This window comes from Stenella coeruleoalba (assembly GCF_951394435.1).
Source record: "Stenella coeruleoalba genome assembly, chromosome: 12".
NCBI classification, from domain to species: Eukaryota; Metazoa; Chordata; class Mammalia; order Artiodactyla; family Delphinidae; genus Stenella; species Stenella coeruleoalba.
The window spans coordinates 62,529,649-62,546,928 of record NC_137158.1 but is presented as its reverse complement, the minus strand read 5'-3'; the positions used below and the strand labels follow the sequence as shown (position 1 = coordinate 62,546,928).

The 17,280-nt window shown below is 42.5% G+C and overlaps 1 protein-coding gene across 8 annotated transcripts in view; it reads right to left on the bottom strand.

Moving 5' to 3' along the window:
* The window catches only part of MYB (MYB proto-oncogene, transcription factor), a gene marked incomplete at its 5' end in the record, with an annotated part of 33,719 nt that extends 17,460 nt beyond the window's left edge, over positions 1–16,259 (bottom strand). For 2 of the 8 annotated variants that reach the window (XM_079939239.1, XM_079939242.1), the window contains 9 exons: positions 2,093–2,347; positions 3,645–3,749; positions 4,164–4,244; positions 5,581–5,815; positions 7,528–7,748; positions 7,995–8,087; positions 9,591–9,662; positions 11,696–11,813; positions 16,237–16,259. In XM_079939239.1, coding sequence (XP_079795365.1) covers positions 2,093–2,347; positions 3,645–3,749; positions 4,164–4,244; positions 5,581–5,815; positions 7,528–7,748; positions 7,995–8,087; positions 9,591–9,662; positions 11,696–11,813; positions 16,237–16,259 — 1,203 coding nt within the window. Of the gene's footprint in view, positions 1–823; positions 1,187–2,092; positions 2,348–3,644; positions 3,750–4,163; positions 4,245–5,580; positions 5,816–7,527; positions 7,749–7,994; positions 8,088–9,590; positions 9,663–11,695; positions 11,814–16,236 lie in introns of all 8 variants that reach the window. The other 6 variants (XM_079939236.1, XM_079939238.1, XM_079939237.1 and 3 more) reach the window with 6 other exon arrangements.
* Positions 16,260–17,280: the final 1,021 nt, after the last annotated feature.

Genomic DNA, 17,280 nt, shown 5'->3' with positions numbered 1-17,280 from the left:
TACTTCAGAACAGGGTTTGGAAAATACAAGCAAAAAAAGAAGATCTTTTTTTAGTGGGCATATCATTTGCTCATACCTAAGTTGTTCTTATAACAGACTCGACAGGCATAATTGGAAAAATGTTTTAAAGTGCCAAATTATCCTTTAGCTTCAATTATTTTCATAATCAAGGAACACAAGTCTTTGATAAAAATTATAACTTCCATGCCTTAAAAAAGCTGTATGAAATAGGAACATTCATTGGCAAAAACTGCCAATAAAATATTATGGCACGACTCAGAAGAGCCAATGTTGAGAAATTGAAATTAAAACATACGTTGTTTTTCTTAAGCATTTGTTCCTCATTTTCTCCCAAAACTTTTTCACTTAAAGATGGACTGGAACCTTTAAATTTTCCCGTTGCAGCTCAAATGTTATCTAAACATAATTTGGTTCCCTCCTCCCCTGGTCAGTGAATCACATAACAATAAGTGAACAAAGAGGCAGAAAATCTGTTAAAGTTTTTAAAGGGATGGGAGAAGAGGAAGGAGTAGAAACGTTAAACTCTAGTGTTGAAGGAAATAAAAGCACATCCCAGGCAACTAACTCTCTTTAGAATCACCAAAAAGTCAGAGAGAGAATTATGACAAAATCATGAGTCCATCTACAGATAGCCTACACTCTGGGAGGCAGTATGACTTAGCAACAGCCAGAGGCAACAACGGAATGAAATCAGTGAAGACAACAGTAATGAGTCATTTGTTCCAAAGGATTAGTTTCTAGATTATTAAGGGTCAGGTGTCTGCTGAAAATTAGTAACAGCTGTGCAGAAATTGTGCTCTACCTGCGAGGGGGAGAAAGGTAGGCTTTTGACAAGGGAACGCTTGGGAGTTGAACTGCTGACGTCAGCAAATATCAAGGAACTAGAGTGTCCAGTGGCTATGGGGCTGGCTTGGCCCCGCTTTTTTCGAAGGATGACCCGTGGAATTGTGCTGGGCCTCGCAGGAGGGAAGGGCTTGGGCAGGTCAAGTGAACCCTCACTCAACTTGCGTTTGTTCGCCCTCTTGCTAGGCTCTCCTGCAGGCCTATTCACACTGCCCTCTCTTTGCTGAAGCTGGAGGGCTTTGCCTGCGTGGTGTTGGCTAGGTGAAAAAGCTGCTTCTTCAAAGAATTCAAAACTGCTGAGATCACCCCACGATGAAGGATCCTGAAACAATGTGGGAGGCACAGAACTTTGAGACAGTGTGTGCATGATGTGTGCCATCACCTGAAACACAGCACTGAGAAAGAGATGCTGAACGCAAAGAAAACACCTGGCCCACTTGCTTGACCTCCTGAGAAACAGCTTCGGGATGAACAGTTGTTCTGGTACACTGCATGGTGCGTCTGCCATGCTGCCTCAAGGCTGGCCCTACCCTGGTGCTGCAGGGACCTCCTGGCACTCTATCATTTGCATGCAGTTCAAAGCAAAAAGAAGACTTTTTGATAGCACATTTTGGCAATGTTCATCCTCTGTCTGATGGGGGATGCAGTAAATGCTTTTTAACCAACCGGGAAACAAAGGAAATGAATTGAGTGTCTGCTTTTGTGGTACTGAATTCAAGTTTGTTTCACCAGAGATGGTTTGTCTCAGTGAATCCGTTGGGACTGGTAATCAATGTTTTGTGGAGAAAGCCATGCGCCAACAAATGAACATATTACCAATTCACATATATTGAAAGATGGCTTTAAGCTCCGAGTGAACATAATTCTTAATGTGCTATCCAAAAGCAAAGCACAATTTTAGGGAAACACAAAGGAGTAAACAAAGTACAAAAAAACAAGTTTAAAATAATCCAAATATCATTCCTATTACCCAAGCTCTACTTATAGGTCATTAACTTTACTATTTTTAAAAATATGCATTTTGAAGGAAATATGTGAAAAGCTACCTTTATATCTGGGTAGCCTAAGAAATCAGATATTGAAAAAATATATACACAGAAACTAAAGTCATACGTTTACGTTAACATATGCTAGTAACATGATATTCGCCATAGAAAATGGCAACAATTTGAGGAGTTTCCTAATCCCCCTTCCAAAAACATTAGCTTGCCTTAAAAATTCTACTTACAGAATCTATAAATTGAAGTGTTTCTGCAAATTCTAAGAGGTTCTTAACATTGTCCAGAATGGTGCCTTGGTGGACGATCATGCACCTGGCTGGAGAGGCGCTTTCTTCAGGTAGGGAACCAGGATCCACCGGCAGAGATGGAGTGGAGTGGTGGTCTTCCAAACAGGAAACAGGTGCACTGTCTCCATGAGGTCTGGTGTGGTCGGCAATGGTGGTGCTGTGCCACCCAGGGTAGCTGCATGTGTGGTTCTGTGTCTAAGGAGGGGGTGGGGGAATAAAGAAAAAGCGGGGAGGAAAAAGAGAGAAGGAACTTAGCAATGAAGTTGCACAAGGTATCAGATGCTGTTAGAGGAAAGATAAAAGTTGTTGCATCATCCAAAACTTGCGCCTATGAGACAGTTGTCAAGATGTTTCCTTCTACCAATGCAAGACCCTGCTTTTTAATAATGGTATAGCCTGTCATCTATAGGATTACCTTCACTGTCATCATCTTGTTAAAACTGCAAATAGAGGGATTATGTTACCAAGTACAACTCTCACATGGAATGTCTTAAAAATCTACTTTAACATAATTTCCAATAGGATCATAAAGGTTTGCTGCAAATTAAGAAGTGGGCTATTCTCATTCTAACCTACAAAAAGGCTGGAGGATTCAAGAGTTAGAGTTGCTTTTATTTGCATATATTCTTGTGGCTTCTACTCCTTTTTTAATGCTACAGATTGCACTGATGCAGTGAAGGGCTGCCAAATCAACGTGGTTAGGAAAGCAGAAGAGCAAATTAACAGAAGTCTCCTTTCAGCATGACCATGCAACAGGAGAAATTGCAAAACATTAACTAAAGTTAAAAAGTGGTCGAACTATCATATGCACATAATCATTTTATTATTTAACCAAAAAGAAATCTACTCCTCAGAATACCTACTGGGTATCCCATCTTTTATTCTCTTGCACGTTACAAAGTGCAAGCTGCTTTCCCAGTTTGCTGCCCAAACACTAGAAAAGATGTCAAAATTCAGTAATGGTCCACACAGCTTTTGTGTGTGCAAACAAAAGAGAGACATTTATGTTGCTTATGGAGAGATTTAATATATATCTTTTTTTACATGTATATACTGGACATACATCAAATCATATTTGAAATTATAAAGTATGAAAATCTAGCTTAAAAGAATAATAGAAAAAATCGAATGAATAGGTACCCGACAGATACACAGATTTGTAAAAAAAAAAAAAAATTGCAAATTTTCATTTTTTCTCTGCTAGTCTTTGAATTGATTACAGTCCTTCTGAAGAAAAGAAAAATCAAGAATGAGAATTACAAATGGATATTGAGTTTCTATGGCAACACAAAAGGACTACTTCCAACTTAGTCAACACACATCGTGATACCAACTGCATTTTATTACAAGCAACCTCTAGTGTTTAAACATTGTTAGTGGATATACAGAGTCTTGATTAATGTGATATTTAGAAGATAAGGGAAAAGATACAGAAGAGCGCTGGGGTCAAGCGTTATCCCCCGCCCAGATCAAGTAGGCAGTGACATCTTACTGGAAGTGCCTGCTGTCCTTTGAGTTCATTCTCAGTTGACATTAGAAGCAACTCTAGCTCCTTTATTCGCTTTTCTTTCTCAGGGTCTTCATCGTTATAGTGTCTCTGAAATTAAAAGTTAAGGGAGAAAAAAAGACAAAGATCTGGTGAGAAAGTGTAAATACAATGATCGTGGCCCGAGGTTCACGAGGGACCACACAGAACCCAAAGAGCCCTGGCGTGGAACAAACGCCAACGGAATCTGGCCACTGTAGAAATCTCTGAATGTTATCCCAGACATAAGGGAGGGATGTGAAACCTGAGGCTAGAGGAGGTGCTGACGGAGGGGTTGTTTCAACTTCTAACATCAGAGAACCTGAAGTGTAGCTTGCTGGCCAGAGCTCTGCCCACCTCCCCACAGCCCCCTTTTCTTTTAACTTCAGTGGATCAGGTGCAAATAATCGTTGGGATGAAAGAAACAGAACTGTGCCTTGAGTAGCTAATGAGTTTCTTCATGAAATGATCTTAAAATGGGCTTACCTGAATGGCTGCAGCAGCTGGCTGAGGGACATTGACTATATTTACATGTAACGCTACAGGATATGGGACGTGACTGGAGACCTACATCAAAAAGGCAAAACATATATACACTAATATGTATAAAATAGATAACTAATAAGAGCCTGCTGTATAAAAAATAAATAAAATTAAATTTTAAAAAAAGGCAAAACAAACAAAGGCCAAGACATTCATGGTTACACGTGCTTCAGGGGACTTGTTGGCTTCCTGAAGTTTTGCTCTAGGACTAAGGAAAACAAACAAACAAACACTTTTCTGATAAAATTCACAAAGCAAAATAAATAAATAAAACCCAACTCCAATTTGAAATTTTAGCCAAGCCTTTAATAATTGTTAAAGAGCTAAAGCAACAGAGCGAAAGAAATTTAAGGTGCTCATCGATCCTGATAGGAAGTATTCCTTAGAGTGAAACAGAAAGAAAAATATAATCTAAAGTACATTCACGAGTGTATGAAAGTTTTGATGGTAAAAACGGATGGCACTAGCTGTTTATAAATAAAAATATGTTTCTGTGAACTATTATGAGCTTTAGGAAAGAGTATAGCACCTCTTAAGATAGTTCATTCACCTGAGACCAGTCAGGAAGGTCTGTAGTCAAATATATGGAACAGACAGAGAAGAGTAAAAGCTACTAATATGTTTTGCATAGAATTTGCTTATGAGCTCTGAATTCTTGGATAAGTTTCACCATTTATTATTGCTGATTTTAAGATTCAAGTTTCTTGATTTTTTTCTCTTTATTCTTCTTTTCCCACCCATTTTGAAGATTTTTGTCCATAAATATAAATATCAAGAAATGAAGAAAGAATCACACCGATTCAAAGGAAGACAAAAGATGTCAGATGTCAGTCACAAAACTGCTCCTGATTCACAGTAAGAAGGTAAACACTTACTGAATGAATAAATTAAGGTACTTCAGCTAGATCACTACCAGAATTGAACTTACAATTATCTGTTAAATTTCAGGGTCAAACTAGTTCCTCTTTAAATGTAATATTACATTCACTTTTCATCTGAGCAGAGAAAAGTATTAGCTACAACTGCACCTCCATACCCCCATTCTTCTTCAGCAGTACCTTGGTAAGTAAATTTACATCCAAAAGCTAACTTCCCAAATTAGATTCGAAGCAGCAAGTTAGAAGCAAACAACTTGGGTTTTAGTCTGTACTATCTCTATGAGCTGTGTAACCCTGGACAAATCACTTAACATCCTCATTTCTGGATCCGTATCAGGGCTAACAACACCTACCCCTCTCGATTGATCGTGATCATGGTCATGTTCATGAAAGCTGAGAAGTATGCACCTGAAAGGTATCATTATTACCTGGAGCTAAAATAACATCTCTCTCATTAAACTAAATTCTGAGGAATGGCTTACGTTTTGTGCTTCAGAAACGTGGTAATAGGAATAGTCATTGTTAACTGAGGGCTGGCCAGTTGGAGGGAGTTGAGCTGAAGGTAGAGCATGGGCAAAACCCATCAAATGGCTGTTCTTCTGAAAACTTGTGGCCACTGGTGGCTGGCTGGCTTTAGAAGACTCCTGCAGATAACCTTCCTGCTCGACCTTGCGACGCATGGTAGAATTCCAGTGGTTCTTGATAGCATTATCAGTTCTGCACAGAAATATATCACATACACATTTTACAAACAAAAATTTCAATTCAGATTACAGTTAATTGACAGAAAACTGTTTCTAACAGAGACCCTTTCTTTTGGTCCACTACGAGTGTTTCTTTCCTTTTAATCGTTTCTGTCTTCTCTGCCTCCTAAAAATCATGCTTCCACTATCACCTAATTAAAAATTGATAGGTTTCTCTAAATTACATAATATGGAACTTACATAGTTTTCTATAAATGCTGAAATCTTTTAGCCATTTTGTTTCCTTGTTAAGAATATTTCCAATAAAACACCCTTCATGTTTATTCTGATTGTGATACAAGACTCTAATACAACTTAAAGTTCTGGCTGTTCTAGAAAATTACTCCTTTGAGCGTGGCTTAGCAGGGCCTACACATCACAACAGGCACTCAGTAAAGTTTGGTGAGCAATAATGACGTTGCTGCCGTCTCAGCGTCTACTCTTTATCTAGAATAGCACTAGCCAGAGATTCTGAGTAAAAAAAATGCCCACCTTTTGAAAACTACCTCAAATGGTTCCATAACCAGGCAAATGGAACCATAACCAGAGGCGAAAATGCAAAATGGGATCCCGAAGGGAAAGAGGCTAACTCCCCAATATATTTTCAAACTGCAAAGCATTTTTACTAAGGTTTTTCAATTCTCAGGAAAACAGTTTCTCAATTCAAAAAAACCGTTTTAAGCCTCCCTTTTACTATTTCGATGGGGGTGGGGGAATGTATGCTAAAGAAAGAGGAAGTTCAATTGCCCCTTAAATTTCTGGAAGAATCAACAGCATATCCTTTCAGACCATATGGGAGAAAAGGCCTCCTTTTATCAACCTCTTGAATTCTCTAAGCTTATACTGAACCAGGAGGGAGGAAATGTTTCAGAACATCACAAGAGAACACTGCATAGACCATGAGAGCCACAGCCTTCTTTGAAATGACCCTTTCTCCACTTTGGGGTTATGAAGCTCAAGAATAAAAATATTTAAAATGTTTCCTATCCTACAATATTTTAATGTAAGATTTATAATTAGTATCTTCCAAACTAAATGACATCCGTTATAAACTGTTTAAATGGGGAAAGTGGGACAAAAATGAGCTTCCATAGATATCCCTCATAATGAGGTCATTTTCGTGCTTTGTTCATTAAAAAGAAAGCTTAACAATGACATTATTTAAAAACCTGGAAGCAGTATGATAATTCTAGAAATACAGTCTTTCTTTATTCAAAAGAAAAAATTAAGCCAAGTGGTATAATGAAATGAACATGGTATCAGGAAAATGGTAGCCAAATTCCTTCTGGTCACTTAACCAGCTGTGTGAACTCAGACCAGAGACAAACTGTCTACCCTTGGTTTGCTTCTATGTGTTTAGAGTTTTGTAGTTTACAAAGTGCTCTGACATTTGTTTTACTTGATACTAGCATTGGCCCTACGAAGTAGGTTATACCCCGTTTTGCAAATGGGGCAACTGAGGCTGAGGAAAGTTGGCCCAAGCTCACTTTTGGGTGGATTCTGGAAGTCCTCAACCAGGTAAACTCTAAGATCTCTTCCAGTTTGTAAAAGCTATGGATCTAGTTTATCTTGTGAAACATTTACCATCGATAAAATGTAATTCACTCACCATACATTTTAAAGCAGAATGTTCAATACCCACTCCCTCATTCTTCCCAATCAATATATTTTTTGACATATTATTACCGTCCAGGCAGTAGCTTTGCGATTTCTGCCCATCTGTTCCCCAGTCTCTTGTGTGCCTGGTAAATAATTCTGTCTTCCTCTTCTGTCCAGGAGGTTTTCTTAACTTCTGGATTCAAGTGGTTATGCCACCTCTCCCTACATTGTTTTCCAATTCTCCCCTTTAAGTGCTTGGCAATAACAGACCAACGTTTCGGACCGTATTTCTGTACAAGCTCTATCACCTTCAGATAAACACACAAAAATAACCTATGTTTTAATGTTATGTAATGAGTCAGTGTAATCATTCTTCATGTTACAAGATCTTTAGAAAATTTCTAAAAATCCTCTTTCATTCATGGGAAATATGGGAATGGAGTCCTCTGCTTCCTGTTTGCACACTTTACCTGTTTCTTCAAGTTGGGAAACAGTCAACAATGTTGGGGAATATTCATAATTGTGATTCACACACCAACGGAGAAAGAACTTACTCTCTGATCTTCTTCTTTGGTCCAAGGACCCTTGATAAGCTCAGGGTTTAGTACTTTCTGCCATCGGTGCTGGCACTGCACATCTGTTCGATTCTAGGCAAATAAGATAAAGTGTGCACTGTCATACAGATACGATGTGATAAGCACATGAAGACTGCTGTAATAAAAATCACACACGGACAATATGCAGTGAAAACATTCAAGAACATAGTTCAGGGCATATCTGGAGAGCCCATTACTTACAGCTAAAGAACATACAAAGAATATATCAAAGTTGCATCTAAAATTAGAAGCTCTGCATCCTCAGGGAAATAGTCCTGCCATGTGAACTAAAGGATCATCGTACTGTATACCTGGTTGTCAATTTAACTTAACCTTAACCGCAGTGTATTGCATTTGGAAGTACCCACATGGATTAGGACTTCTTAGCGATTCCATATTGATGTTGGACTTCTATGGAAACCCACTCTAAATGACTCAAGTTTGATTCCCATTCAAACTAAGAGATGTGCTTCAATTTAGGACCACAAGTGTTAATATTGTGGAAAGAACAAAGGTGAATAAAGATAGGCCCTGTTTTATAAGAGTTTATAGTCTTGTAAGAAGTAAAAGACAAATATATAATTAACTAACAGAGGGCAGAATTTGATTCATATGCAAGAAGAGACCAAAGTAAAATGATATTGAGGTGGAAAAAGGAGCATCTTCTGAGGAGGAGAAATTATGTTTCCTTAGAAGGAGTACAGAAAAGCTCTTGGCATGGACTTTGAAGGATGGCTAGAACATTTTAGGAGGTGGCATCACCAGGGACAAAAGCCCTCAGAAGGGAAAGCAGAAATGAATTCAACCAAACCTGCTTACAGAGGGGAAGTAGGAAACAGAACTGGGGCTGTAAGTTGAGGCATATGGGAAGGCCCTCATGTGCCAGGCAGTTTACCTGATGTGTGAGACTCGAAGTTACTGTTGCTAGTTTTGAAAAGTAAAGTACAGCTGCATTTTATGAAGCTCCATCTGTCAGTGGTGTCTGGAATGTATGGGAAAGTGGAAAGCTACAAGTAGGAAAGCCAGTTATGAAGGCAATGCAATCGGCCAGAGAAGAGGGAAAGGGGCCGAACATACGGAACGGTGAGAAGAATAAACAAAGGAATCCCAGATTCCTTAATCGTCGCTTGATTGTAGGGGATGGGGGAGTATGATAAGTCTAAAAGAACGCCAAAATTTTAAACCAGGGTACCAAAATTATGGCTATTGAAAAAATAGGAAATTTAAAAGAAGCTGACTTGGGGGAAGTACCATGAGTTTAGTCATCTACCATACAACAAATCATCAAAATGCTAATTTATATTATTCTAAAAAATTAAAAGATAAAATAAGAAGCAAACGTTTAAAATACATTGTAAAAATCCTTTAAAAATATATTTAGAAATTTTAATTATATGCATTACAAAAGAAATATAAGTTACAGATAAGGCATTTCTCCCTTACTTCTTATATACAAGCAAATATGTAATGTCTTAATATCATCTCCTACAATATCTTATTTAAATCTTTGGGAGAAGATTTCCTTTTACAGAAAGAAAAAAATTACTAACTCACCGGGAGATAATTGGCAATAACTTTCCAGTCATCTGTTCCATTCTGTTCCACCAGCTTCTTTAGTTTTTCATCCTAAGACATTTAAAGGTAATCCTAGGATATCAGTCATTTACTGTACAACTCTATTCAAGTTAGAGTTAAAGGGGAACCAACCCCTCACCAAAAAAAATCTCTCAAAAATAACCAAATTCAACAAATATTAAGGTGATATACTGGTTTACAGCATAGATTTATTTAGAGTCAGACAGACCAGAGTTTGAATCTTAACTCAGCTACTGATTAGCTGTATAAACCTGGGTATATCATTTTGCTTTTCTGGACATTAGTATTGTCATCTGTACAATGGAAACGATGATGTCAGCAGGGTTATTTGGGGATTATATGAGTTAATTATGCAAAACTTTAGCATAATGCCTGGCGCATTGTATGTTTAACATATGGTAACTTTTAAAATTTTACTTTGTGGGAAAAAAGTAATGAACGCCAGTGTTTGACGTAAGAGACATTGAACTATGGCAATAGATAGACTCTCAGTAAGAAATAGTTCAAGCTCTAGTCTAACATTTAGTAAGTTCAACCTCTTTCATATAAAAAAATGTAAGATCACTTTTCTTAATTACACTCGAAGGCATGTATGATGTAAGAAAATCATTCAGCTTTTGTATCAATGTGTTGACAATTTAAATGAGACCAAACTTATTAGAACACAGAAGACGCTAAACGTCAGGGTGAACTCTTTCAGTTCACAAGTGTCTTTCTAAACATGTTCAAGCAAAAGAGAATCCTCATGTTTCTGCAAAGGTAACTTTCACACACAATGTGAGTCCTCGCTATGACACAGTCACAGCAATTAGGAAACCAGTGTTACAAACAGAACTTCTAAATCGCTGAGAATCACCCAAGTGCACAATTTCCATAGGTAAATTATGGATTTCCTATGGACCTCACTGGAAATTCTGTCTGCCTGTCAATGAGAGTTCTGGTTTAAGTGAAGGAGGACAGGATGAAACCGAAGAAGAGTCAATACCATTTATTCTAACATGAAATCTTCTACAATTGGTAGCAAAAATTTTTTAAAGAACTTGGAAGAAAAAAGCAACTTTTCTCTTACATTAATAATTTTGCCTCCTAAGCATTTTTCCATTCCCATAGAGATTTGATAAGATTTGATAAGCTAGCAGACAAACAGAGGTGAGAAGGAGACATACCTCCATCCATTTTTGAACGCTTTCAGAACAGACATCCACATATATTCCTCTGTGTAATATTATATATCAAGAATGTTAAATGAACCCATTATAACAAGACAAGTTCTGTGAGTGTTTTGCTTTATTCTTTTGTTTTGTTTTTGGAAATAGCAATTCATTCATTTGTTCAGGGAACATCTGTTAATATTCCACTTTGTGGCAATCGATTCTGGGTTCAGGGAACACAAAAATGAATAGACGTTTAGCTCTGCCCTCAGCAGACTTACAGTCTACTGGGCGGGGGGGCATATACATTACAGCAACAATAAATAAGAACATGTATGTATCCATTGGTTGGAGGACGAATCCAACCTGTCTGGGGAAGCCAAGGATGGCTTCACAGAAGAAGTGATGTCTTCACAAGTGATGAAGAAGTAGTAAGGGGCTCCCCTGGTGGCGCAGTGGTTGAGAGTCCGCCTGCCGATGCAGGGGACACGGATTTGTGCCCCGGTCCGGGAAGATCCCACATGCCGCGGAGCAGCTGGGCCCGTGAGCCATGGCCGCTGAGCCTGCGCGTCCGGAGCCTGTGCTCCGCAGCGGGAGAGGCCACACAGTGAGAGGCCCGAGAACCCAAAAAAAAAAAAGAAGTAGTAAGAATTTGTGGGGCAAAGGGACAAGAACAGAATAGGCAGAAGGAAACACAGATAAAACAAAGTGAGGAGGGGACCTTCAAACAACTGCAAAAAGTTTGGAAAAGGATGGTATAGTGTCCATGTGGGGGAGTGGTGAGGCAGGCTAGGATAAGAGTCAGAGAGCCCGCTAAGGAGTTTGAACATCTGTAGTTTAGCTGAAATTTTGTCCTTTATAAATGGATGCACTCTAGGTTTTTCCCCATGTTTTGATTACGTGATTAGTTACCTCTTCCCTGGTCCACCTAGTTTTCCCCAAGTGACGCTTTCCAGACTTGGGAAGCAGCCCATCATAATCATGGTCACACATCTCAATGTCTTCATCATCCTCGTCACTACTGTAGATGCTGCAGAAATAAAAATGGGCAGATGTGGACTGAAACAAGAGGATTCAAACGACTGGATTACAAAACTTACACCAAAACTCCTCAACAATCTTTTCAAAGGTTACGAAGATAAAACTTTGAAAACTTGCATAACGAGACTGTTTTTGGCACTCTGTTGCTCTAGGATTGTAAACTGGTTCTGCTGTTATTGGTATCCACAGATACGGCAAAGGACCTGGTACTTTCTATTGCTCTGCGTGTTTAAACCTGCTGTTAATGTTAGACCAGTGACAAGTTACACAATTGGCAACCTTCCAACCAATGAAGGTTTAAGTTTAAAACTTAATGTTAAGGACAATAAAAGGAACGAGAGCCCATGTCCTTTACATAAGTACACTCGCAAAACCTTTGGTATACGTCCCATCATTTAAGTAATATTTCCCAAATACAATTAAAAAAACCTCCATTATGTTATCCTAATGGGACTGGTGTTTTATTAAGAGAAAAAAATTCAAGAAGTAATGCACCCAACAATGTAATTATAGTCATCCCTTAAAGATTAGAAGATTAAGAGAATCTAAAAGGAAAGGATTTAAAAACCTGACAAAGGATAAATGATCAAGTGATCAAACTGCTTTGTAGATAACATTAATACCAAACAGTTCAAAACTCCAGGCCAGGTTGATCCAACTTGTGGCCACGTTTACAATCCTCAGTTTCCAGAGTAACCAAGTGAATAATTAGGCCACATGATAGTCAGAATCTTACTCATGTTTTTTCTACCTCTGACTGAATGGTTTTTGAAAGATCTTAAAATGTACCTAATTCAAAACTGAGGGATTCCCCCAGGTGGGTTTAAAAGGAACCCATTACTGTTTTCAAAAGAGTTTTTTCTTTTACCTACTTGACCAAAACTATAAATTTTGATGACTTTTGAAGTAACTTTATACGTAATGTTTATTAATGGATAGGTGAGAGTCATTTTACAGCAAGTTTACTTTTAGTTATAATTTTACTTATAAAACTTAAGATATGAGGAAAAATTATACTATCTTTAAAAATTTACTAAAATTTATAATTGTAATATTGAGAATTCCATCAAACTAAGAACGATAAAAATAATGATATAAAGCAATATCATAATGCAGATCATTATTCTAAAAGGAAAATGTATGTTCATATCAGGTTTTGTCTTCCAAAAGTAACTTACAAGTATATATTACCCATCCCTTACCAGCAAGCAAAAATGCTTACCCAAAATCCTGAATTTGAGGTTCTTATAATTTAAAACTATTATTTTGGGAAAGAATCTGAAGGTCCAGGATGCATAGCGATAAGTAGGATGTGATCCAAACTTAAAACGCCACCACAAAAAAGACCACTAAACTGTGTTTATAATCTATAACCATCTTTCACTTAGTACCTATCCTTTTAAACAAGAGCCTGATCCTGTTTCACATTGTCAACAAGGGGCTCTAAACCAACTTCTGATTAAAAATTACAGTAGTTTCCCTTTAATAAAAAGCACAAGCATCATAAGGTGGAAAAAAAAAAGTTATAATCCTAGAGCTTTTGAAAGGTTCATAGGGAACTCCTTGGAAAGCCCCCCAAGTGAGGTGGCACCCTTGTGAAATATCAGGGATACCAAGAAAACCAGAGTAATCTGAAAGTGGAGTCATAGATTCAACTGAATTCAACTTTGGGGGTTTGGGTGGATCTGGAGATCACGTTTTCAGAACTGAGGACTATATATTTTTTTCAGGTCTTTATTAGTTATCTATTCTATACATACTAGTGTATATATGTCAGTCTCAATCTCCCAATTCATCCCTCCACCACCTCCCCCTTTCCCTCCCTTGGTGTGAGGACTAGGTTTTCCAAATCAGTAATTGGACACCACTGTCTGGGCAACAGATCAACACTCAGGAATAAGCAACAAATTCAGCTGCCCATAGGGGGCAGCCTACACCAGGTGAGAGAGAATAGACATCAAACAGGATTAGGGTTCTGGAGGCAAAGGTGCTAGTTCTGCCTCCACCTAGCTGCGTGACTTGGACAAATCACTTCCTCTCTCTCACGACCTCAGTTGCTCGCCTATACAAAGGGCTTGGATTTTACTTGTAAAGTATTTTCCAGGGCTAATAAGGGATAATTCCACATCTTCCATGACTCTTAAAAATTAAGCAGAAATGTGCAAAATCAGAGATGTGCAAAAGCAAAGTCTCGGGGAAAACTTGGTGTGCAACTTCCGCAGGTCCTGAAGAGGCCATGAGGGGAGCAGGGCGAGCCCAGGGCTGCTCACACTGTCAGCTCCTGGGTCCATCAGCAGGCTAGGCGCGGGTCTCGCCTTTGAGCTTTGCATGAGATTTCCTCGTTCTAAATTGTCCGGGTCGTCTAAGCATGATTAATTTCTACTAAGGACCTGAAATAACTTTTCCTTTATCTGCTCTGAGAAGATCTCAGACCCAACAGTCAGAAGACTCTCAAAGGCTGATTTCAAGCTTGATGCACCCGACTCCCCACCTGCTAGACCTGGTGTGGTTACAAGAGTACGACTATGAATATTACATTCTGTCAAGGAAACAAACCGTGCAAAGAAACGAAAAAGAAAAGAAGTGTTGGGGGTTGGGAAAAGGGAGGGGAGCGGGAGGAAGTGCCTTGTGGCCGCTACTGTGATTCTAGAAACAGGGTTCAGACTCATTTCGCTGACCTGGTTAATAATCCCTGCCGAGTTGACGTTCGCCTTGCAAGAAACGGCTTCGAGCCCGCAGCCGGGTTTCTCTTCCCCCTGAAGCAGGTTCAAGGCTCCCGCCCCTCCTGGCCGCCTCCCCTCTCTGCTACCTGGGAGCCACAGGGAACCTGCGCGGCCCCGCCCCGCGGGGACAGTCGAGAACTCGGGGCGCGGAGCCTCCCCCGCGCCTCCTCCCAGCACCCCTTCCCAGCTCCCTCCTTCTCCTATTCCTCCTAGTTTCCGCTCTCGAAAAAATAGGTGACCTCCGTTGCTCTACTGTTAAGTCCCAAGGGCGAAGGTGAAACCACTTAAGGGGCAGCACCCCTGCCCCGCGCGGCCGGGCCCTGGACGAAGCTTAGGGAGCCAGCGGCCCCCCAAGTCGCCTCCCTTTTTCTCCGGCACCCGGCCATGCCTTGGTGCCGCTCCCCGCCCGGCCAGGCCCGGCCGAGGGTGCTGCAGCGGGGCCCACACCCACGCTCTTTGCAACTTCCTAGCTCTGCAAGAGGACCCGTGATCGCTGATTCGAAAACAAATAAGTAAAAGAAAATCAAAAAACCCGAGGAAAAGAGGGTGGGTTTACTTTGCCTCCGGGGACTTTTTCCCAAAACCTCCTGGCGAGGGTCCGTCCCGTCTCCCCTCCTCCGACAGGGCGACCTGAGGCTGCAGAGCTGGGCGCGGGGAGGAACGGCGACCTCGGCCGGGTCCACGTGCGCGCGCCGCGCCGGGACCTCTTGCACAGGGGAAGAGCTCCGGGGGATTGCGTCCCGGTTGCGCGGCAGCGGCCTTGGGTGCTGCCCGCCTCAGTCCCTTTCCGTTGAGTGGCAACCGTGACGGCCGCCGAGCGAGCGACTACACCCGGCCACCCGCAGGGAGCTCCGCCGCGTCCAGTCCGGGAAGTCCAGAGACTGGTGGAAGCGGTAGCTTCAGCAAGTGACAGTTCGGACCAGTCTTTTCCTCCTCCGCTCCCTATTCCCCTCCTTCCGGCCGAAATGTAAGGGCACTTCATTCAAGATACCCGGCGAGCCTCCCCAAGTGCGGTTGACATGTGCGTCGCGGGTGCGTGGGAGCGGGTGTGCAATGTTTGCTTTAGAAGTAAAAGCCTCGCAGAGAATAATGATTAGAACCTTCAAAACCAGGGCTTAAAACAATTTGCAGATGTAGAGACCCTTTCCTCCCCTACAAGCTTCTTTCCAGCCGCCTGTCAGCTGACACTCTTCTTCGCCTCCATAAAGAATGAATGAAATTTACATGAACTACCTGCAGCTACTATACAATCCGGCATTTTCCCTATATCTGCCATATGCTCTGCACTTCCAAGTCCAAACATATCGCAATGCATCCAGCAATTACGCTGCGACTCCCTCGCCGACATCCGCGGCATCAAGCCAGGGACCTAGTGGGCTCCCCGGGAATGGTGGGCACCGCTCTGCCCCCGGCTGGAACGTGCTTTTTTCCCCCTAGAGAGAACGTACCCCCGTGCAACTTGCAAAATGAGCCGCAGGGAGTGCTTCCCAACGTCCTAATGCGTTTCTCGCATAGGCTCTTCCATTCATCAGTCCCTCGAGCGGCTTCTGCTGCCAAGGCAGGGGCTATAGGTCCTCGCAGGATCTGACAGCCCCGCAGAAGATCCGGGAACCATTTCCCACCTGCTCTCCCGGCGCCTGGCGCCCAGCGCGCCCCCGCCCGCGGCCGCCCGCCCGGGATCCCCGTTACCTGTGCCGGGGTCTCCGGGCCATGGCGCGGCGGGCGCGGGGCTCCGCTGGGAGCCGCGGGAACCGCACTGGGCTGCCGCCTCCCGCTGCCCGCCGCCTGCCTGCGTCCCTCCCCGGCTGCGCAGTGGCGCTCCGCACCGCCGGGGCGAAGTTTCTCAGGAGAAAGAGGAGGAGGAGGAGGAGGAGGTCGCGGAGGAGGAGGAGGAGGAGGAAACAGGTTGATATTAAAGTGTAAACTCTGTAAACAGAGATGCCATCAAACAAAGAGCTTTGGACACTCCCCCTCCCGCCAAATCTGGCGCCCCTGCAGTGCGCACGCGCCCTGTCCACCGCCTCCGCGGTAGCCTTGTCTGCAGCCCGCCGGGCTGCCCGGCCGGCGGGGCCGCCGCTCCCCTTCGCCTCTCGCGCCGCCGAGCTGCTCCTGGTGCGCTGCGAGGCCCAGGCGGCGCGCGGGCGGATAGCCCGGGGCCAGGGAGGGGCGGCCGGGGGCCGCGGCGGCGCCCTTTCCTGAGCAAAACCCGCTCCGCGGCATGGGCCGCGCGGGGCCGCGCCACGTCCCACTGATGCCTCCTCCCCTCCTTTTCGGTGGCCGCACCGCCGTCGCCCCACTCGGCTTGCTCCTGGGCACCCGAACCGAGCTCGCCGGGCTCTGCCTCACTGTCGCAGAGGCGGCAAGGGGGGTGGGGGTGGGGGTGGGGGACTCCGGCATTTGAGATTGGATTTTCTGCAGGGTTTAAAACTCAGCTCCCTGGCGATGGGGCAATGTTGGATTGGGGGATAGGTAGTAGGGGATGGGAGCATACGTTTGCATAGAATGTTTGGCTATGTTTTTGTTTTTGTTTTTTTTAAATAAAGATCATGTCTAATTTAACTTGATGACCAAAGACACTTAAGTACGAGTGGGGCTGGAGCTATCACCGCTCACACATGGCGCACCCCGGCGGAGCTTTCACTCTCCACCCAGATCCTGGAGCCAACACGCCACCTTCGCATTGTCACATGCCTTCATTCTCACCGGGGCACACGCCCGGCCCCACCCACCCTG